Below are 24,246 nucleotides of genomic sequence, written 5' to 3' on the forward strand. Positions count from 1 at the left end.
ATAACGAAAATTGGATTCTGTAAAAACAGCACGAATTAGACACAGCATTTTCACATAAAGCTTGGCTAACAGTTATGTTTAGGCAAGCAAAACATCTTTGGTTAAGGTTATGGAAAGGCTTTAATCATGGTTAAATAAGAAACGCTTTTGGTAAAAATTAAAACTTGACTCATGGTAGCAATCTTCTTTGTACAAGCTGGGAAATGAACCCAGGCCATCGGGATTGAAGGCAAACGCATCCGCCCCATCCACCACCCCGACCATAACACCCTTACTTTCCACTGCCCTACCCTCAATGTGAGACTACTTCCTGTTTATAGTCGTTCCTCCTTCATGTAACCCTTCTGTGCTGGGAACATGTAATTCACTCACTTTTAGTGCACAGACTATGTATTTGCATTTTAAGACTTTGTGCTTATTGATTGTATTAGTGTGAATATAACTGATAATTTAGATTTGTATTCCCTTGAACTCCCAATATCAATGGATTCGCTGCCACATTTGTTATCTGTGTTGACACACTTCCACAATTCATGACGCCAAGTGGGAGATATCCGAGTCTAGGATTTCGGATTTTCTGAGCTCCCCACGTCCGACTCGTATTTACCACTAAGAGGCAAACGTGGAAGTTTTTCCACTCAGAAACTTGTATTTACAGTAAATCCAATAAGATGCGTATATGCGGCATTATGAACAGAGCATGTAATTCAGGAATAATTAAGTGAACACCTTGTAAGTACTTGTTAAGACAGAGTGACTGCTGCTGACCCAGATAGACTTCATTAGCTGGTGCGGCTCTGTATATCTTAATGCGTTATCTTTTTGTGTGCGATGTTATGCATCCCGAGTCCCGAGTGTGGAACGCTCATTAGAATGGCTCCAGCTGCTGGCCAGGAACAACACAGATGAAAAAGTTCAAACGCAGTCTACTATCTTTCTCTCCTGCATACTGGTTTTAGCCCTTTGCTTTATGGCGCACGTTCTTTCACATATCTCTATCCTGTTTTGCATGTCTTTATATCTGTTTTCCTTTCATGTAACGGCACACATTATTTCACATATCTCCATCTATATCCTGTTTTGCATGTCTTTATATCTGTTTTCCTTTCCTGCCACACTCTTTCTCTCTCTCTGTCTCTCCGTCTGTCTGTCTTTCTGTGTCGCCGTCTATCTCTCTCCATCAGTGACTCTGTTGTATTTAATAACTCAACCATAACTCTTATCTGGGGTTTAATAATGAGAACTGTTCGGAACATACTCACACAGCATCAACTTCCATCCCACGTTTTACTTTCTATAGTTGAGCCCCCACTGCACTGCAGACCCTTAAGGGCCACAGGTGCCAGAGGGAAGAGAAGAGAAGAGAAGAGAAGAGAAGAGAAGAGAAGAGAAGAGAAGAGAAGAGAAGAGAAGAGAAGAGAAGACGGGAGACAGACAGTAGCTATGGTTCCATCCAACTGTGTCAAGCGAATTTTACACAAACTTATTAAATGTTGCAAAATATAAAATGTAAATTAGGTGCGTTCTTTAGTGTGAGTTAATGTGCCATATTTCATGCTTCCAAGACGAAAACAAAGGAATGTACTCGGTAATATTCTAATACACCAACTAAGGGGTGTATTAGTGCTTCACTCCTGTGAAGCACTTTGTGACTTTGCTCTGTGAAAGGTGCTATATAAATAAACTTTACGTACTTACTTACTTACATATAACCACAATGGGCATCTTATACATGGGAGTGACAGACATTTCTGAGAGGTCGCGGTGGACAGACATTTTTACAGACAACATTTCATAACTACTTCTAAACTGTTCCAATGAAAGTGAACCAAAACAAAAAAGCTAAAGAGATACAGAAAAGGGATAGCAAATATCAAATGGAAAACAGGGAATCATGTGAGAGAACCCTAACCCTAAAACCGATTAAAAGTTAGAGACAGAAACAATACTGTGACCCAGAGAGAGAGAGAGAGAGAGAGAGAGAGAGAGATGGAGAGAGAAGCAGTGGGGAAAGCAGGATGTACTTCTGTCTGATCCCTCGGCTGGATTCAACCTGCTTGCACAGCTCTGATCACAAACACACACACACACAAAGCCCTCCAGTCTCCCTTCAGTTTGGATTACGCTGCACTCAGATCAACACAGTGTGGATGCGGAAGCTCTGGGAGAAGCCAGCACAAAGCCCAAAGCTGAAACCTTATACAGGGAGATGTGCTCAGAATAGAATTCAATCAACAATAAATGACTCTTCCAGTCGTCTGGGACTGCTGTAAAGCCACAAATGAACAACTGAAAACTAAATAAAGGAAGCTGTCAAGGCTGAGGTGGATCTTTGTCAAGTAACTCATGACCTATGCACGGATGAAAATCTACTTGGGGATGTTGTGTTATGTTCTACTTTTATTCATGGGATCATTATTCATTTTATCACTCATTAGATGTATGATGGATGCATAGCCAGTTGACTGGAGCAATGCCTACATGGAGACAGTGTTAGGTGATCAAAGCAAGGATTTACATTTGTCGTTCCTATGATCTTTGTGGAATCGCAGAATGTGTTTGAGCTTTAATATCAGAATGAGCTTCATGTTATTCTGGTGCTACTTACAAACCAGAAAATGTGACATTATTCCTGTAAAATCAGCCTAGATAGTATCACTTTGTACAAAATGTTGGTTTCTATTTCTCCACGATTTGTCTCTTGATTCGGTGGTCTAAGACTTGGCTCTCTCATTTCTATCTTTGGCAGAGGCTTGTTCATGTTCATGCGAGGCTGAACTGTGAGATCATAGGAATAACATATGCGAATTCAGCCTTAGAATGGCGTTTGCCTTTCATCATCAGACATTAACCATGCCGTCTGTGTTCTAGTGCAGCAAGAGCAGCTCCACTATTAGAGTGCACAGATTACGATGGGATTTATTACATGTCTCGAGCAAGGTTCAAATAAGGTTTAACCCAGTTTACTGATATAGTAAGTGATACCATTTTAAATTGACGTGGGTTGTTACAATACTGGTTCAATGACAAGCTGCATGTAACTATTTTGCTTCCTTTTCTGACAAATTGGTAAAAGCAAAGACAGCGGTGGCTAAAAACATACCTACTTACTTTTGTGGCAGTCAGACAAAAATTATGTATCTATTCAAAGCTATCCAGGAACTAAGTTTATTTTCCTATTGACGCCCAAGTAGGAATAAAATTATGTAATGCGTGAAAAGGTTTCATGTCGTCCAGGGCCAAACACTGCTGAAATCTCGTCAACACATAGCCTTTCAATTAAAAATAATGTTTGGACTTACATTTGATGTGGCAGCAATGAATCTAATTCTGCAAATTGATCTGATGCCCTGTCTTAGGAATATGGTTACGATCCTCACACACACACACAACACACACACACACACACACACACACACAAACTGTCTTTCTCGCCTGCTTTCTTTCTCCCTGTCTCTCACATACATACACACACACACACACACACACACACACACTTACCATTGCGGTCTATGGCGAATGGTGTCCCTACAGTGACAATGTCATAGTTGCAGATCTGGCTGTACTGTGGGGAACAGTCTTGGTCCCAGGCTTCCACCTGCAACATAACAACATCCTCCTAAGACTCCAAATATCCCAAACTTTGAACTAAATAAAGTTTTTTTTATTTGAGCCACATTAGCCTGCACATGTATCTGTCAGGTTGATTCTCACAGTAAAACGATGATGAACAGGTAACAGAAATAACTAAATACACTAATTGTAAAACCACAGAATATTTGAAATACCTGCAATATGCTGTCGTAGATCTTTCCCTCTGTTACCGATGCCTTGTACTCCGGCTCCCGAAACACCGGAGCAAACTCGTTGACGTCGTCCACCTGGATGTGGACCACCGCCCTGGATGGAGGGAGGAAAGGAAGAAGGAGAGGTGGAGGGAGGACGAGGATGGTTGGATGCAAGGAAAGGGAGTGGTAAGGGTTGATGGAGAAAAGGAAAAGAAAGGATACAGGGAAGGAGGAAAGGACGGAGGAGGAAGGAAAGAAGAGAAGAGAAGGACACATCTCTAAGTCATTACAGGTGGATGAAATTAATTAAGACCAGTTTCACTATCTATCTTGAGAACAGCAGTAAGAAAGTGGCGGGGGAGAGAGAAGTGAGAATGAGGATTGAAGAGTTCATGGTAATAGGTGGCGGGAAAATTTCTTCAATACTCATTAAAATGTTTTGTCTATTAGTGTTTCTTTGTGAAATTGGCTTTCTTTATCATCTAATGTGAATCGAATGGCACACAACGAGGGCACCAGAAAATGTAATGACGTTCAGCAGCAATTCATTTAGCAAGCTTGAAACAACAGACGCAGATTCATCCACACTAGTCCTGTAAACCTGGATTTTTCTCTACACTTTATTTCACTTTTGGCACCTCTCTCTCTTGTCTTTCACACACCCACATACACACACAACCTGATCTGTTACAGGCAGTGCTACCAGGCACTCTGACAACTATAAATGTATAGAGATAAAGCAATAATTCAGAGGCATTATGAAGTTTTCTTCACCGGTGACCTTCTTTGACAACAACTTGTGGAGCATCTGCAGTGGCACATCTGGCTAATTAATGACATTAACTTAATGAGGCCTATTTAGAATGTCCTGCAGTGATAATGTCACGCACACACACACGTACAGGGTGTGTCATTTATCTTCCACCGGAGAAATTCATCACAGATGCCTGAGCCGAGAGCTGAGGAATTTTTCTCTCTCTCTCTCTTTGTCTCTCTCTCTCTCTCTCTCCCTATCTCTCTCTCTCGCCTTCTCTGTTGGTACTGAGCCTGCAGCAGCTTCTTTCCACAGCTCTTCATCTTTGACTGAAGGACCAGAGGGTTTGATTTGCTGCTGTCCACATTGGTCTGTCTGTCTGTCAGTCTGACTCATATGGAGCTCCCAGCCTATACACACACACACACACACACGCACAAGCACACGCACACACGCACACACACACACACACACACACACACACAGAGACATTCACTCACACATACAGCACTCCCAGGCAAACATTGATGGGTCATTAGTGAGAAATATCCAGAGAATAGAACTGAGTAAAGTCTCAGCCGTCACCGCTCCTGCCCTCAAGGCTAGGAATTAGGGAAAAAGAGAAAGAGAAAGGGAAAGGAAAGAGAAACAATAAAGACAATATCTGATAGAATAAAGTTGTGATTGCTGGCTCTGATAGCAGAGCTGTGAGTGTGAAGTGTGAAGGTATTTTTGTAGCAAAACACTTACATGATGGAATTTTCACTCAAAATGTTTGTGTGAATGTGTCTAAATTTGAAGTCACAGAAAAGACATGTGAAGGTCAATATTTGATTCAATACAAGAGACGCTGCAAACTTGTAATATTATATTCTCTCAAATCGATCTTTTTTTTTACAACCGAGTGATTACAACTTACAACAGAACAGTGTCATTTTGGGACTTTGGGATCCTTTTTTTTTGCCAATGGAAAAAATGTATAGGATTTTTGGTTCCCATTTACCAACTGTTGGGTCCTTTAAATAAGTGAAATCATGTCAATAGAAATGACACAGGACAACAATATCATGTGGCCTGTTTTCGTGCCGGCACAGATCAAGCACAGTGACCTTGTGCCAGCGAAGTGGTAATTTAGTTGAGCGCAAGCGGAATTTTTCCTGCCTGAGCCCATTTGGTAATTTTGGGGCCCGCCATGACATTGCTTGTGCCAAAATGGAGTGCACTAGAGGGGAGTGTCAATACAAATCAGGGGGCACAGTGCAATTTTGGTATCAAAAATGACGCTTGCTCCTCCTCCACGACATACTGTAGCTCTGTAGCTCTGTAGCTCCACAAATCCCCCCCAAAAAAAAAAAAAAATTTCACCTCCAGGGCTTCGTACAAAACCGATCAAAATACAACTTAACAAATAAAGAAATATTAGCAAAAACCTCTAAAGGAAAATAGTCAATGTTGTCCTCAGACGTAGTTAGAGGCAATCACAATCTTATTCGATTTCACGTTAGTCTGACAGTCAGCGAAATCCCTTATTTGGGCAGGAAAACTATGTCATACAAGACTTGTCTATTAGAAAACATAACCAAACGGGCACATACACACATTCCTTCACTCACTTGTGTGATTTCTTCCAGTCAGCCCCATTGGGACCGGCCCCACAGTCGTAGGCCTGGATGATGAAGGTGTACTCCTTCTGGCTCTCACAGTCCACGGGGCCGCTGGCCCTCAGGACTCCCTCACCCGACGTGCGATTCAGGACCACCGCCTCAAACGGAGCTTCTTGACCGTGGATCTTAAAGGCACAGATCTCCCCTAAAAAGTGAAAGAGATACAGGTGGAAACAAGATGGTATTTTACTTAAATCTCTTTTACAGGTACATCGTTACATATTTATATTGTTTTTGTCAATATTTGCTAACTTTTGTTGGGAGCCGAGCTAGAGAACTCCCAAACTGGAAGCGATAGTTGTGCATTTGCGTTAGAATGTGTCATCAAAACTTATTTTTTAGCAATGTCAATGTGCTGAAGGGAAGCAAAATCTAAAGGGAGGATGGTAGAGAAAGTCAGACAAGGACAGTGTAAGGACAGAGAGAGAGAGAGAGAGAGAGAGAGAGAGAGAGAGAGAGAGAGAGAGAGAGAGAGAGAAGAGAGAGAGAGAGGGAGAGAGAGGGAGGAAGAGGTAAAGAATACAAAGTGAAAATTAAAAGAGCTGCCACTACTGAATACATTGATTTCTCATGCAGATGACACTTTTGAAGAGGAAAGTAGAGTGTCTATAAGTAGGATGGCTTGAATAACTCTAATCTTTAAACCAGAAAAAAAATGAGATAGAGCGTATGAGTTCTAAAGGAAGAGTGAGAAAGAGAAAATCAGAGAGATAATGGGCTACAACATATCTATTCTCCAACAGAGATTGAAAATGTCGCTCAGCATGTGGCCCATCAATAGACATTGATGAATGAATAGTCATTGAGGACACTGGGTGCTTAATGTGGAGGAGGTCGGCACGGCGATGAACAGACCAGCAGAGACAGAATGAGAGACACAGTCTGAGCCTGCACTTGGTTTCACGGCATCACGGCGTGAAGGAACAGACAGTGGACAACATGGGTTTCTTGACATTTTGCTCTCCCTTGGAAATCTTTCTTAAAAGAAGGTGAAAAATGTAAATAATGGCTGCTCTCTGCTAAGATAAGAAAAGGATGGATTTCCAAGTTCATGCTGTGCTGGTGTAATATCTGCATTTCTTTTTTTCTTCAGTTCAATATCATCATTCTTCTTCTTTTTTTTCTTTCTTTGATGGATAACACTACCGCTGAAGTCAAAATACTTTTGCTACTTTTTTTGTTCTTTGCTTCTTTTCTGCCAGCATTTCTCAAACCCAGCGGTAGCCATCAAACTACTCAGATAGCTGAAGACCAACCAAACAGTGGGTAATGAAGTAAAAACTAAAGACACACACTGCCGACATTTTATTTTTACAGCACGGCCATCGCTTCGCCTCTGAGTCTACGCCCCAGTTCTGGACACAGTGATGCTCGTCAACATGAGCCGCTCACAGAAACACAGTATACAGCTGCTGGGGTGTAGTCAAGAGAAAAATAATTTCTGATATCTGTCAAGCTGTGCGGCTCAACAAAAGATGAAATTTGTTTTGTCCACAGAGTGTACCATATCCACTGAGTGTATCGTGTTTGCCCACTGTGTGTGTGTGTGTGTGTGTGTGTGTGTGGGTGAGAGTAGCTCTGGTTATGACTCTGGAATAATCTACGGAGTTCATCCCCTGCATGAGTGTTCTTTTCAGGGATTTGGGAAATCGCCTTGCGGAGGGAATATAAAGCTCCGGCACTCTGACCCTGCGCTGGCTGATATCTCTCCAAACATACTGGGACACAGAGGAAACAAAAGCAGAAAGACAAAAGACAAAGTTCACTCTCACCCGCAGCTTCTCTCCACTTCTATCCTCCTCTTTACGTCTCGCTGTCGTGCACACAGTCTGTTTAACTCTTTTTTTCCCTCTCTCTCACTTCCTTTTAACCTGATTCAACCTTTCAAATCCATCTTCTCGTGAAATAATAATGAAATCCAAACACACTGGGTTTCGAGGCTTGATCCCGAACTCCCGACTTTAAAGTTGCCTGGCTTTCGTATTAGCCCCCACAAGGCCTTATCGAAATTAAAAGGTCCCCATATATGGGAGTGGGTCTGCGAGGTGTATGTACAGAAAAATAATAACACAAACACAGCGGGTGGTATGGAAGGGGGGAGATAAGGATGGACGTGGCTCCAGCCTGCACACACACACACGTGCACACATACACACACACACACAGAGCATATCTACTCTTAGATGGGAACAAAGGAAGAGGAATCCAATATGAAAGTAACAGTGATTATCATATACTGCTGCAGCCTGTGTACATAAACCCTGACTTGGCGGTGATGGGGAGCAGGAAAAGGCACTTCCACTTAACAGTTTTAGGTTGGACGCAAATCCATTTTCCGCTCCATCTGTCGTGGCAAATGCATTTTTCTGGATTACATTTTACAGGGGGCATGTCACAGAGTCATGGGATGGAGGAAAGATAGAGAGAGCAATGGAGAATGAGGAGGAGAGAGAGAGAGAGAGAGAGAGTGATGAGGAAGGATGTGATGTGCCAATGTATATGTAAATGGTGATGACAGAGAGATTTCAGACAGATTCCTACTGTGTCAGCAGAAGTGTGCTTTGCGAGTGCACGCGCACAAACACACACACACACACACACACACACACTTGCTTGCCACTTAGCTTGCCTCTCACCAGCCCCACCGGAGGGAATGCTATAATTTCAACCCAATTGTACTGTATGGATGAAATGAACTCTAATCTTTTGGCCTATACGTCATGAGGGAAAGGAGGTAGCTTTTCAAAGTAAATATCAAAACGCATAGATTTTTGCTTCAGGGAGTTGGCCAGATGCCACGGCAGTTTGAGAGTAAAGTGGGAGAGTCAGCAAAAATGGCTCGATAATAACAATCATCCAAAATGGATGGTACTCCATAGAAAGCTTGAGCGGCATAAACTGTATCAACTGAAAATGTCAGGCTGTCAGAGAACATGTATTTCACAGTATGTTAAATTGCCAATGTAATGAAAAAGGACAAGAGAGATCCAATTAATACGTAAATCATGCACCGCCAACTACCACGTTTTCATAAGGAGTTGAGACAAATTTGTGTCTTCCTACCGTAAGTAACGAGAGTTGACAGACCATTTAATGTCTTCCAAGTTTCTTTTTCCATCTGTTGGCTTTACCAAGTGCCTTCCACTTTGGTTGAATACCCATGCCTTATTTACTAAAGGGTTGAAAATGCGCTACACTACACTACACTACTAAATACAATCTTTCATCTCACACATACAAATAAGGATCAAAGCACAACTAGCTAAATCTGTCTCATCTTTTAAACCACTTCTTAAAAGTCATTTTAATGGACATTTTTATATGCCTCTTGCCTTATGTCTTACCTTGTTTTGATCGGTTTTGCTGCAGTTTTTTTTATCCCCTGTAAAGCACCTTGTAACTGTGTTTTGAAAAGTGCTATTTAAATTAAGATTATTATTACATTATTATCATGTCCTGATTTGACCTTGTTTATCCCATGTTTTCTGACGAGAATTTCTCCAGACCTCCGTCGTTTGAGATGGAGGTGAAGCTTTACCTACCTATACGTTCCACAATGACAAAATGTAAGGAGTGACCCCAAAAAACTCTGAAAGCCTCACCTGAACCCACTTTCTCAGTCAACCCCCAACAGGGAAACAGATGAATTTAAATCACTATGTTAATTCTCCTCCTTCTTAATCAAATCCTGTTTTGATTCCATCTGGTGGCTGCGTGTGTGTTTGTCTCTGTGTAGAGGAATAGACAGCTTCAGTATCAAGATCTGTGTGTGTGTGTGTGTGTGTGTGTGTGTGTGTTGGGGGTTGGGGGTGGGTGGGAGGAGTATAGGGGGGTTGATTAAAGCGAGTCTCTAAGGAGAATATTGGGCGGTTTAAGCCTTGATTCCTTCATTCTCCTGCCTTCTGTAGTGCGCTAACCCCCGTTTCCCCTCCTTTAATTAATGACTGGATTACGCCTCATCTCACTACTGACCCACTGCTACATCCTCATTCACTTACACACACACACACACACACACACACACACACACACATTATAGATTGGCATATATGAGCACACCCGTTGTCTTGAAACTTTCTTCTCTCTGCTTTCTCTTAAATTTTGTTCTGTTATATTTAGATTTTATTTCACAGTGACAATGAAAAGATGAAGAACTAAAGCTCTTCTTGTACAAGGTGCTTCCATATCAGGTGGCCAACAGTATTTAAAAAGATTAACGATTCTATTCAGTAAAGTTCTTTTCTCTTCGCATAAACATCACCAGAGGCTTGATATTTTTTCATGTTCAATCTTTTGTATATTTCAACAAATAGCCTACTGTAAATAGGAGAATTCAGCAATGCACTAACACTTTGCTCTAAATTCCCCTGGTGGTGTTTGCAGCTGGGAAAATGAGTCAACAAGGGTTTGTGCTGTAAGCCTTGGAGCATCCCACTGCTGCAATGGAGCTTGGATCGCTCCAGCCGTTGTTTCCCCCCACTGATTTCTCCATAGAGTTCATTAGGAGAATTAGGAAGGAGAAAAAAACTGCTTAAGCGATTCATGGCAGTCTTGACGCTCTGCAGTAGGATTCATGGCTGACTTGATGACTCAGACTGTTGTTTACTTGTGGTCATTTCGCCTAACTGTGTCATCACACCAGTGATTTAGAGCTAAGTGTAGTCCATATCTGAATTCTCATACACTCAAATGCAGGAGGGCTGGGAAGAAAACTTAAAAATGAAATATCAAGGGTCTAGCAACATTTATGAGTTGCAGACCTCCAGACTTTTGTATATTAGGGGTTACCAATTTTGAGTAACTTCATCCAAAAACTAAAATATCCTCAAAATAAACCTAGCAATATGCACTTTAACCTCACAGTCATTGTGACATTTAACATCCCAAAAAATTACCTTATAAAGACAGAACATAAAAAAAAGAGCTGCTCTCCAACTAGCTTTGGAACACTAGTTCTGTATGAGTGAATCCCACAGAGAGGTAGAGAAGGAGGAGGATATACGTAGATGAATGAGGGTTCATGGCCCTCCACTAAGCCCTTCTTGCATTGGCTTTAATGGGATTTTCTCTGTACTTGCTTAAGGATTTCGTTGAGGAGACAAGGAAGACACTGATTGGCAAACACTTAAGCGGAGGTGTCAAATGTCAATCGCATTACAGCTGGAATAATGATGGTCGATTTGTCACTGGCTGACATACGGCTTTTCAAATCAACACTCAAAGCTACATTCCTACAGTTTAGACCGCTATAAAGGAACTTAACAAAAAGGGGCCACATTACAAGGAGCAAAGTTCACTGACCAGAAAAAGTGAGGTGCATATCTAAAAAAAAAAAAACTAAGATGGTTGAGTCACAACATCAGAAAAGAAGAATTCGAGGTCTCTTTCAAGCTAGATACAGAAATCCCCCATTTCAACCAGTGCAGAGCCATGGGACTACACAACATGATCTGTTCAGGCTGTATGGGCACCCACATATTCACCCACTCTTTGAATACTAATGAGGACATATTGATGCAAACAGCCCTTTATACACACACACACACACACACACACACACACACACACACACACACTAACCAAACTAAATCAAGAACAGCCCAAAGGCAGCATTCAAATAATTCACAGAATTTCTCAAAATAGATCTGCGTCTATAACAGAAAACATCTCCTGAGATGTCTCAGAATGCAAAAACATCAGCATCCATTTTTCCACCTCATCCCCAATCCCCTGCAGAAAAATCTGAGATGAAAAACCTCACGGTAAAGAAATAACAATCTCCATCCATTTCTAGAGAGCCTGTTTGGCACTCTCAAATGCAATAAACAGGCTGAGCATTCACAGAGTGCCGGGTTTGTGTGTGTGTCTGTGTGTCTGTATGTGTGTGCGCGTGTTTCTGCGTGCGTGGGTGAATGCATATGTTGGGTGATATATATGAAAGCAACCGCGGTGGGCTGCCAGTTAGTTAAAGAGAGAACATGGAGGGGCAATTCATCAGTCTCACTGGGCTCCTTTAGATAGCAGGCCACTTCCTAATTGCATTTGGGAGATTGTCGCGCCATCCGCTTGACCCCAGGGTGACAAATCAACAGCTCACACAGGCAGGAAGATGCATACATTCTCTCTCACACATACACACACACACACACACAGATATACACACACTTTCAGGTTATCTATTCGCCCAGGACCATTGATGCCTTGGACAAGACAATATAGGGATGGGGAGAATTCAATATCGTAGACAATACACATTCATTCTGCCGGGGGCTTTGGTGGTCTGCAACGCAATTAGCGTTAATTGCAGCCTGTGAAGTTGTGGGATTAGAATTCACTGGACGAACTGTGACTGTCAGTGTTGGCTGTTAATTGAACTGCATGAAGCTTGAGTTGTGTGACTTAAATACTTAAGCGGAGAGCTCTGAACAGCACTTTGGCGAAAGTGTTAAAGGTCGATATGGACCGGAGTAATCGTTGGAGTAAGACAAGCAGTATGAATGTACCACTTACGAGGGACGGTGGCGGCAGCCGAGAGGTTAGAGACGCCGCTTGTGACTGGAGGGTCGCTAGTTTGAATCCTCTGACCGGCTGGGAAATAACCGACCGGTAGGGTTGTTGTTTATTTATCAAGTTCTGCAAAGTGAGTGTCTGTGTGTCTTGTCTGTTTCGGTGGGCATGCTGCAGAGTGCATCAAACGTTGGACCGCGGAGAAAGCCCTCAGTGGTTTCCCTTCATCGGTTTACAGCATGACAAGACGCTCAGAGGCAGACGCTCCGAGAGGGGGAAAGGGGACGGAGACGTGCAGGGAGAGAAAAAAACAAAGAAACGGAGAGAGACAAAACACCAGAGACGCGAGTAGTGACGAGGCAAAAGAGATACGAAGGAGTGAATTAAAAATAAATAAATAAATAAGTGGGGGAGAAAAAGCAACGCCGCCTCTAGAGTGAAAGGCAGAATGAAGATTAAGTACTTTGAGAGGGAGCAAGAGGCAACAAAAGAGGACTAACTACACAGAGGAGAGGCAGCAGGGGACAGACAGAGGAAGGGAAGGATATAGAGAGATGGCTATAGAGAAATGAGATAGCTAATGCGGCTATAAATAGCACTGTCAACCTCTTGTGAGTATCTCACTTTGCCTCTGCCGCTCCTCCTCCTCCTCCTCGCCACCTTCTCCTCCCCGCACTCTCCCTTCCCCTGCAGCAGATTTCACAGGGGTAAGCAATTATTCAGCTCTTCGCGTTGGCACTCGGCGGCACCGCTCCACCTGGCCTCCTTTACCTCTGACACGCCTCATCCTCTCTTACCCCTCCACGCCCCCCCGCCCCGCCGATCCCTCAGCCGCCTACTACTCCCCATTGCTGACAGTTCACAGCTCTCCTAGGGTCACCGGTTGACAGTTACATGGCTGCCTGAACATTGGGAATTCCACACTTATGGGACGCATGCGTGGGTGCGCACACACACACACACACACACACACACACACACTGCAAAAAAGGGAGAGGGTGAAATGCTGAGAGCTCCCTGCCAGGGCCACACTCTGGGAGCAAAAACTACACTAATTAACACAGTCAGTGAAGGTGAGAAAGGAAGCACACTACCGGGTATTAGATAATGCATTCAGTACCAAGAAGCATAAGGATAGTGGGAATGTATGATTTAATATATTAGGCACATCAGTTGTTCACATGAGATACAACATTCACCATGCCAGTATGAAAAATGCCCCTGTGGAGTTTCCCCACCATATATATATATACAGTATATGTATACAGTATGTGTAGAAATATGTGAATAATGTATCATCGTAATCATGCCACAGCATTACGGCATCTGTATTTTTTCCCCTTCTACTGTACTTTAAATGAGTACACCTCCAGTGAAACACAGGGTTCATGGCACACTGTTTGTTCAACAATGCACTCCAACCTTATGTTCGGTCTGTGTAAAACGTCTGCTTCAGGTCACCTACATTCTCGCTCGCCGGGCGCAGCAGTCACCTTCTTGTACTTCTGAAAGGTACTTCTTGAAATTCCAAAAGGAGACAGGAAAAAAGCTTTGCACCTCATTAAAGTAACCTCACTTTGTCCATTCTCAGAAACCATTCTGCTCTCCAAGTCCGCCTCAGTGATACACTCATTATTTGTCATCTTTTTCAGCCTCATTTCAGCTGAATCACATCCTACCATCTTTCTAAGGTGGCCTAAACAGCGTTGTGTTTTTCTTTTCTTTTTTTCTAATCTGTCTTTCCAACGTCATTCTCCTGGACGGCAGGCTGGCATGTTTCTGATAGAATCGCAGGCTGCCAGGTGCAGCAGGGAGTCTCCATAAGCCTCTGAGCTGTAAATGTCACAGTGGCTCCGACTACGACCTCTGTCAGCTCAGCAGCTCACTGAGAAGAGAAGGACATGGCCCAGTGGTACAGAGGGAGACACACACACACACACACACGTAGTCACACACTCACTTACCCATCACATTTCCTCTCTCTTTCTTAACCACGCTTGACTGCACACACACATGCATGCACGCTCGCACATGCACACTCACTCACACACACACACACAGGCCATAGCAGTGAAGGTGTGACTGGAAGTGACAAGTACTTAATGTCAAATGATATTAGGGCACATGTGCCAAGCTCCAGGCCTGCAGGTTGGTTATAACTCATCATACATTTTCAGCTGGCCCTCACACTGATATTGGTTATCATGCATTTTGGACCGCTGCCTCTCAGCAATTCAGCTGGACTGCAATGCAAATGCAGCACAGCTCCCTCATGCTGCGCCTCCATGGAAATTCTCCACTTGGCAGCAAATGTGCACAGCATTTCCTACTCTGTGTGACAATACACTGACAGCTAACATTATTTCTTTCTTTTTAAACAAAAAAACATCACATTAGGCTCAGGTTTTTAGAGGAGAAACCAGCATTTAGTCTACAGTGAGAGAGTTGTAGAATGTGTGTATGTGTGTGTGTGTGTGTGTTTGCTCAATTATGCACTGCGTTTCTGAACAAACTCTGAATTCCAAACTTTGAAAATTCTCGATTTAGCAAAACAAGTAAAAACTCTGTGTGTGTGTGTGTGTGTTTGTTTAATTATGCACTGCGTTTCTGAACAAACTCTGAATTCCAAAATTTGAAAATTCTCGATTTAGCAAAACAAGTGAAAACTGTGTGTGTGTGTGTGTATGTGTGTGTGTGTGCACGCACTCTCTTTACTTGCCTGCAAACTAAAGATTGTGCTATTAATTTGGACATTGGAATATTTGCCTCAAACCTGTAAAAATAGTTTAATACCTATAGTAAAAACCTATATAAGCCAATGTCCATACAGAAAGTTACTAGAGACCAGATGGCACAGCAGAAGCGCATTTACACCATCACAATAATAGAGATAAAAACGACCAATTAAGTTAATGACCTCAGCATAACACACTTTTTTTGAACATTTCATGTGTTCTGCCCACAACTTGTGGCCTCCTAATAGTGATGAAAAGGAGTCTGTGGATGGGGGTTGGATATAGTTTTGGCTAATTTAACTTCAGTCTCATATTTACAGCGGCTAAAAGTAATCAAAAGTAACAACTTACTTAATTCAGTTATTACTGAAAATGAAACAATAATTCAGTAAAGTACTAATTTCTGGGAAAACTAAGTATACTACTGTAAAACACGTTACCATAAAATGCGGTTGTTTTAGAGTCTGACACTCCAAGACTAGGGAATTAAGGGTGAACAAATTCTGACGTTAGGGTACATATATACACACACACACACACTACATGCATATACACCCACATACTGCACACACTTTTGCGTAGCCACCTCCATTCCTAAATCTCTGCCAAGAGGTCCTTCCTCCTGCTGAAATGGAAGTTGTATCTGATGAATTTGTCATTTTCACAGCCGAACGATCAGTGGCTCATAAACAATCCAAACCGCTGTTGTAATTAACTCTTAACAATAGCCTCACAAGCACTCTTCAAGAGGACTTTTGCTGAGAAAATTACATCGCCTCGAGCCTTCTGCTACAGCGGCAAAATCTCCAGCAGTATCACAGAGATACTTACACAACCAATCAGTCAGAGCATAGATTATAGTGAATTTTCCAAATACCACAACAAACTCAGTGGGTATCCGCAGGTGCTAGTTACAATAAAATGCATCTGCTTTGTGACTATCATGTAACATAAAGAACTTAGATTTTCAAAAGCCAAAAACGATTCATCCATAATGAATATGGTCAGATCTGGAAAGACTGGAGATGACAAAGAGCAAACAGGTGATGTGGTTGTGAGAATGACATTCCTCACGTTTCCCTTCAAGCGTTTGGCTGGACCCAGCCTCCTGATTCGCTGCAGCATTAGCCACATCCCTGGCCACGCCCCCAAAAAGCAAAATGCCGCTTTAGGATGTGTGTCAGGCAGTTCAATCGCTGCAGTAAAATGAGACCAAATATTTAATCACTGGGTGTTTCTTAATCTCATCTCATTCATCATATGATGCATGAAATGCCAGCTCTGTGATTAAATCTATATACACACATAAATGACTAGTTTGATAATGAATTAGACTGACGTTAAGATGATTTGTTGTTAGCCACTTCAAATGCCTGTCGAGCTGTTTTGTCTCCATGCAGTCTTATACAAACAGATGGAGGCTGTGCTTGTCTCCTGCCCCTGAAATCTGTCAACAGATAGCACCATGTCAAACTCAGCAGTGAGTTGGGATAAATTTATCTCTCTCTGTCTCTCTCATATCACTCTTTCTCTCCTCTCTCCCTCCCTCTCTCTTTGTTATGAATACCTGGGTGCATAATCATTTTCACATTATTATCTGTTATGGATGTTTAACTATACATGAGCGGAAGAAACGCACAGGATCAATGGAATTTGACAGGTGGCATTTGAGCACCTCAGCAGACCTTCTGCATGCTAATGCACACTTATTAAAATGACATAACTAAACTGTCAGCCAGACAGGCCGGCAGGGCTGTGGGCTGTGGGGCGAGACCTTATGCAGCATTTCATCTGAAAGGTAAATTCAGAGAAAACATCTTGAGAGAAGGTAATGAGCAGTGTAGTTTTGATGTGCCGTGTAGGTTAAGATAACCTAATCTGTCATCTTTCATTGATCTCTGCGTGCTCGTTATGTTTGTCATAACAGACGGCAGGTAATAGTTAATGCATGCGTCGCTGTCATGTTTGATCATTTGTCAGGTCTTCAGCTAAGGTAAATGTGAAGGTGTCTTGTTGATTTTAGAGGGAACGACTGCATCTTTTCATAGAGATTTGCAAGCGTAAATCACGGTGTGAAACTGGAAAGGCGTAGCCAGTTAGTGTGCATGCCAACGGATTCCAGTCCTGGTACCTGTCATATCTGTCCTCTCTCTGATGTATACTGTAACAACAACATTCAGCAGGTTGGGCTGAAGCACCGATTCCCCTTAAAAATGGATGTGAAAATAAACATGTGGTAAGCTCAAGCAAACATAAAAAATAACATAAACATCACAGCTTCCTACAGAAATGTTCCTTAGCAGGTTGGACCGGTCACTGAAACAGCATTTAATCTCAAGCAAAAAATCTACATTGAAAACATTACACATTCCTGTCTTTTAGACTAGGTAGATAGCCAGTTTGGTTCACTTTATTCAAAAGGTAGTAGAGACACCGACAAATCCCCTGTTACACTTGGCGTTAACATATGTCTCGTATCCAGATTGTGTCTAGATGTGATTTCATCGCATTACATTTACACCTGGAGATGCATTGCATTCACACTTTGTTGTTAATGTGGCAAAATGCATCTTTGACCACCTCCGAGGCTGGTTTGGGTGATCGGATCTTCAAAGTGTTGTTTTTTTATTTTTTTTGCTCCACCAGACCGGAATCTCTCATCACACAGCACCCAACCACATGAACTAGCTGTGTGAGTTGAGAAAATCATCATCTCATAGCGAGGGTCCCCCTTGTCATAGAGTTAAAGGACATGGAAAGGTCAGCCAAAGGTCATTGAAGGGCAGGAAGAGACTGGTATTAGATTGTCTTCATCTGTTTGTGTTATTGGAGGCAGGGGAACGTAGATAAGGGAACGTTCCCCTATTCCCCCCTCCCTCCTTCTCCCTTCTGTCCCACCTACATCCTCTTTTTCTCACACAATTAGCAGAGACAAAGTAATCCTCAGGGTTGTAACACAAGAGGAACCTGTGACAGAATACTAATAATACTAATGGAAATCACACTAATGGAAAGTAGATTCCACAGCTGCAGTGCCATGGAGCAACTACATACACCAGCTTGAAGAGACTAAGAGCTTAAGAGACATGAGCACAATGTGTTATATTTTAAATTCGTTTTTAAAAGAGTTGTAGGAACAGAAGAGAACTAAACTTTAGTTGAACCACTTTCTCTAATCACTGTAATCTCTCCCGCAAGAAAAAAATACCTACAACCCACTGCTCAAAACAAGACAACAAGACTATCAAGGATGAATATGCCTTTTATGTATACAATTTAGGATTGTGTGACACTTTTATATAAAATATAAGTATAGATTATAATATGAAATATGACATACTTTGATTAAATTGAATTTAATTGAATGAGAGCACTTGGTACATCAAACAGCCGTAAGCCAAAACTGGAATCTTGGCATCGGAGACACTATCCTTGTCTTGCCAGCGGATGAGTTTAACAATCTGCTTTCAAACTAAAAAAAAGTAATTTCTATCTATCTATCTATCTATCTATCTATCTATCTATCTATCTATCTATCTATCTATCTATCTATCTATCTATCTGGGTCTAGCTGGAAACAAAGCAGTACATCTCTCACTCTGGGCATCATCCATTCTCTTTATGTTGACTGTTAGTACTCAACTGTCTTGATCTATTTTGAGTTTCTGTCATCGGTATTGTTTCCATCAGCCTCCGTGGATGTCAACAGATGGAAACATAAGTAACATAATACATAACATAACATAAGGTATTGTGTTGTTTGGCTTGTTTGGATCCCCATTAGTGGCTTATTGCTCCTCATTAGGCTACATGCTTCATGATCATGCACTGTATATATATGATTCACTCTTCACTTTGCCACATTTCTCTTCACTTCACTTGGAATGGCCAGGAAGGTCAGAGTCAGTCAGCTTTCCAAATGTCCTTAACGGACATATATTCTCTTCTTACAGTATATTGTGAAAAACCTTCCAATACAGAAGTTATTTGCTGTCACAATGCTCTGCCTGGGAGGGAAATTGAGTCATTTGCAGCAAGTGCAGGGGCAGGAGAGTGGCTGTAAGTATATGTTAGCTAGAGCTCTGACTTAGTTCTGCTCAGCACTTGATTGATGGCCCTTAGTGCCCTCATCCATTGCTCTGTCACTCGTTTGAAATTGCCTTTCAAACGTTCTGGCACTTCTGGAAAAGTGAGCAGTACTCTTTTTTTTTCTCTCTCTGTAGCTGAAGGAAGGGATGGCGGCAGGTGAAGATGCACAAAAATCTTATTTCGCTTGCACAGCTGTCAGATCCTGTAGGACTACTTTGGAGGTGATCTAGCCCGGCGCTGTGAATGGGATGTGCGTGAATTGAGCAATGTAAAAAAAAATAGATGAGGGATGGGAAATAAGTAATGCAGATGCCGATTTAAAGAAATATAACCACAGGAGACACTTAACTGACATTTTTCATGTCAAATTTGGACACAGGGCAGCTAGTGTGGTCACATTATAACAGATCCTTTTGACTGAGTGTAAAAAATGACATACAGTGTGTAACCAGGGTCTTAGAAGTGGATGGATCTGACAATGTAAACTTGTGAGATTCTGGACTTTGTGGGGTGATGGTTCAAGAAAAGTATCACTCAAATGTATACAGTTACAGTAAAGAGAAACAAAAGAAACTCTACCTCCAACCACTGTAACAACTTATATCAAAATAAGACGTGCAATTTTGAATACATCCATGTGGAAACTGAGCAAGTGACTGAGACAAATTGCTGTGGTAGAAAATTCACACAAGAAAAGGTCTCTTAATTCGACACCTGGGTGTGTTGAAAATGTTTTTAAGCGTATGCTGTGTGTAATCTTGAACCCACGGGCCGCGTCACTGCAGCAAGGGCATCTCTCTGCTGCCTCTCCTCCTCCACTCTGTCTCTGTGTGTGGGCCTGCTGACATGACAGCCCATTCCTAGACACTATTAATGATGGAGCTGTCCTTTTCAAGCGGTCGGCAACATCCATCACCCACAGCCAGACCAACCATCACTCCTTCACCAAATTACAGCCCTTTGCGTGAGGCATAAAAGAGGGTAATGGGCTGAAAATTAGCCAATTACAATCATTACACCGCCATAATTGACCCTGGAGACCCATGTCCAGCAGTACAGACTCTGCTTTAACGTTAGGTGTGTATGTATGTATGTGTGTGTGTGAGTGTGTGTGTGTGTGCACGTAGGTGCGTGTTAGAGGGGGGAGGCAAGATCATTAATTAGCAGTAGATTAGACCATGAGGACGGTATCTAATTTATTGAACAGCTGCAATCCAACAATTCACCTCCGGTAAACAGGGAGCGTTTCACAAAGGTGAGTGGTTGGGATGCTGTCGAGAGAGAGAGAGAGAGAAAAAGTCAGAAAAAGAGTGAGAGAGACAGACAGGGAGTCAGACCTACCCGCATTATGACTGACAGATTGAATGAGAGGCTAAAAGACAGTGATGAGGGAGATAAACAGACAGAGACAGACTGAAACGGAGAGAAGAGGACGACCGGCAGAAAGATACAAAAACGAATTGACCGGAAAAAAATGGGAGAAATAGATTCTTTCTGAGGGAAGATAATTAGACACCGAGAGCACGCAGCGGGTCTTGGCACATGTCTCGGCAGAGGCCTCCGTCTCATCAGGGCCAACACCTGCCTGACAAGACAGCCTGTTCTCAATGCCATTTATAGCTGTTTCCAAGCCACACTTGGAAGACACCACGCCAAACTGAAAGGACCAGTTATATAAACACTTAAAAGATGCTTCCTCAGAAGTAATTCGTTGGCAGAATGACGACGCCATAACCAGATGGACCTTGAAGTGGTTCTTCACCACAGTGGTTAAATTCGGAGGTGGACAAATGTTTATTTTCTTATCTGCTGTGGTGCTATGGATGTTTTTTCATAGTTTATAGTGTAACTCCAACAGACCGTGGTGCGGTGTTGATGCAGTGCAAGCATTTGTCTCTTAAACCTATTTGGCTGTAGAAAGCTTATATTTGAACCCTGCTTGAACTCACACTGCCGAGTCTCCATCACAGCCATTAAATAAAAAGTGCAACTTAACACCTTTATTGGGTCTTTTTTTTTTGGCTTGGCAAACTAATGTGCTTATTTTCAAAGGTCTTGCACACATTACTTGACCTAGCACTTTCTGTACAAGAAAATTGAAACCAAAAAATAAACTCATACCTTTAAAGATTTTTTTTCTCACCTTGAATCTTTTAGACAAAAAATGAAAGGGAAAAGGTTATTTTTGGAACCTTTTTTCTTTGGTCTTTGGTGTTTTCCAACGATGATTGAACAAAATGGTACTATGTAGTCCTATGTAACAATATAGGACTACATCCTATATAACCATATATATATGGTTTTGCATATCCGCATAGCACCAAAAAAAGTTCCCTTTTCATTAAAGGCTACAGAATATACTTGGTGCTGGTAAACACATTTCCTTCTTACACTGTTCCACAGTGTTTTACTTGGGTATAGTGAGAAAGTACAGAATAGCACAAACCAAATCACTTTCTCCTGCTCTCTTCTACTTAGTCCTTATTTCTCTCTCTCTCTCTCTCTCTCTCTCTGCAACAGAGATGTTAATCTCAAGGTCTCTCAGGTTGAAGCATCTTTGAATGAAAAGGCTCTCTGTCTATTTCACCTTGAGAGGGAACAGCAAGACAAGACATCCATCAGATTTAAACAGCATTTCTCAAATCCAGTCTGTGACCCAGAGTCTAAAGCATGGCTCATCACTGGCAAATATAGAACAAAATGTCAATTTCGAACAGTGAACGAGAAAATCAAATCTATCAAATTTGTACCGCAGAGCTCATAAGGACTTGCATATTATAATAATCAGTGCTATTATACTCTCTCTGTGTCACTGTGATTAATAATGATTGACTGTTGTGTGTTGTACTGATTAGGAATAGTGTTTCTATAAATATGTCTTCCACTTGTGTTCACATGAAGCACATCTCTGCACAGAAAAACATGTCAAAACTATCGGTAGCTGAGCAGTTAACTACAGCCCCTGTTCCATTATTACCCTCCACACTCATACATACAGCAGGCTTTTCTTACTGTGCTCACTCACTACCATTACACTCCTGAAATTTTCCATGCTCCTAGCACAGTCTGTACCTCATCACTTTAGGCTTTGTCTATTCTCCTGTCGTGCCGGTAATTCACTGTACTTAACTGAACTTTATGCCTGCAAATATCAGCTGCCAATGAAATCTCTTAGGATTCTCACTGAACCATAGGAAAAATATGCAAGAAAATCATCATTATACAAAGCTGTTATTGCAAGATTCCTGTCATAGCTTTTCTTTTTATTTATTCGCCGAACGTACCATTGTTACCTTTATTTCTGTCTTTCATGAAATATCCGCATCAAATAGCATATGGCTTGCAAATACATGTTGTGTAATACATCAATCAAGTGCAACTCTACAACAGACTTTCTTATTTCATTGTTCAAAAAATGACAGTTTAAGATGGATGCACATTTTTCCATCCATCTGTGTTTGCTGTCATAATTTCAGAAACCCAGTTGCCTAAACGCAGTGTTATTATTCATTTCTATACTACAGTACTGAATAAAAGCCGACAATAGCTTCACCAGCAAAATTCAAAAAAAGGCATGACTGCTAAAATGAACATCAGACGCTTCTGCACAATGAACAAACAACAGGAGAGGGGCAATCAAGAGAAGAAATGGCTTAAACTGAGAGAAAGTCCACCTGCTCATGACAAGAGAATGCATGATTAATTCTGTCAGCAGTATACGAGCTCATTTAATGTAAGACAGCTCTGTTTGTCGGCTGCCTACAGGATGATTCCCATTCTAACAAATGATAAAATATGTCAGTCATTCAAAGTGTGGGTATTTTTGCATGCTTATGAAAGTGGTCAATTGTAAACAAAGCACAGATTTTCATATTTGCCTAACTGATGAATATAATTTCTCGTTGATGCATAATTGTCTCTGTATGTATTAAGACATTGACCCGCAAAGCTGCAATCTTGTTCTGACAGCCATGCACAGCCTGGAGGAGGAGAAATAGGTTTTACTTTATTGATATACAACATGTTTGTTTGTTCTTTTTAACAGGATTTCCAGGAATACTGAGACAGCACGATTATACAACTGAGACTGGAAATAGAGAGATTGTAGTCATATCAAGTGTCTCTGCCCAGCCAGAAAGAACCTGTATGTACTGACAGCTGTGCCTCTACCCATTCAAGTGCAGTTCATATTTCATAACTAGCCTTTTGTACTCGTCTTTCTCAGACTTTTTTTTTTTACCTCTCTCTAACACCTGCTATTATCCAGAGTGTCTTGTACTGTCATAACACTGGAAATGTAACCACGTTGATTTACACCCGCACAGAAACAGCCACTGCCTTGTTGTAATACTTCAATTCAATTTGGGGGTACACCCATAGTGTAGGTGTCTCTTTTTAAAAATCTTTTACTGGGCAGAACAGATTTGACTTCCATGTGTGTTGGAGTACAAAGAGAAATAGTCATTGACGCAAAAAGTTTCTTGAATTTGGAGAAACAAGTTGTTTTATGTCGCATGTTGATTGTCAGTTCACTCGGTAAAACTGAGTTGGCAACGTGCATCTCCAGGAAAACTGGTTTCTTTGCTTTAAGCAAAATATGAAGGCAGAATATTTTATTTTTATGAGCTACAGTTACAGCTAGTTAAAATTGTGGGTGAGTGTGTATGCAAATGTGAATAGCTTTTTCTGAAACAATGATGCCGTCCATA

The 24,246-nt window shown here is 41.7% G+C and overlaps 1 protein-coding gene across 1 annotated transcript in view; it reads right to left on the reverse strand.

The window, feature by feature from the left end:
• Nucleotides 1–24,246, reverse strand: part of LOC139909286 (calsyntenin-2-like) — a 153,141-nt gene that overhangs the window by 45,309 nt on the left and 83,586 nt on the right. The window contains exons 3-5 of the mRNA XM_078287643.1: nucleotides 6,156–6,351; nucleotides 3,789–3,900; nucleotides 3,502–3,598 (exon numbers count right to left, since the gene is read on the reverse strand). Of these exons, the coding sequence (XP_078143769.1) occupies nucleotides 3,502–3,598; nucleotides 3,789–3,900; nucleotides 6,156–6,351 (405 nt within the window). The remainder of the gene's footprint in view (nucleotides 1–3,501; nucleotides 3,599–3,788; nucleotides 3,901–6,155; nucleotides 6,352–24,246) is intronic.

This window comes from Centroberyx gerrardi, chromosome 13 (genome assembly GCF_048128805.1).
Source record: "Centroberyx gerrardi isolate f3 chromosome 13, fCenGer3.hap1.cur.20231027, whole genome shotgun sequence".
NCBI lineage: Eukaryota > Metazoa > Chordata > Actinopteri > Beryciformes > Berycidae > Centroberyx > Centroberyx gerrardi.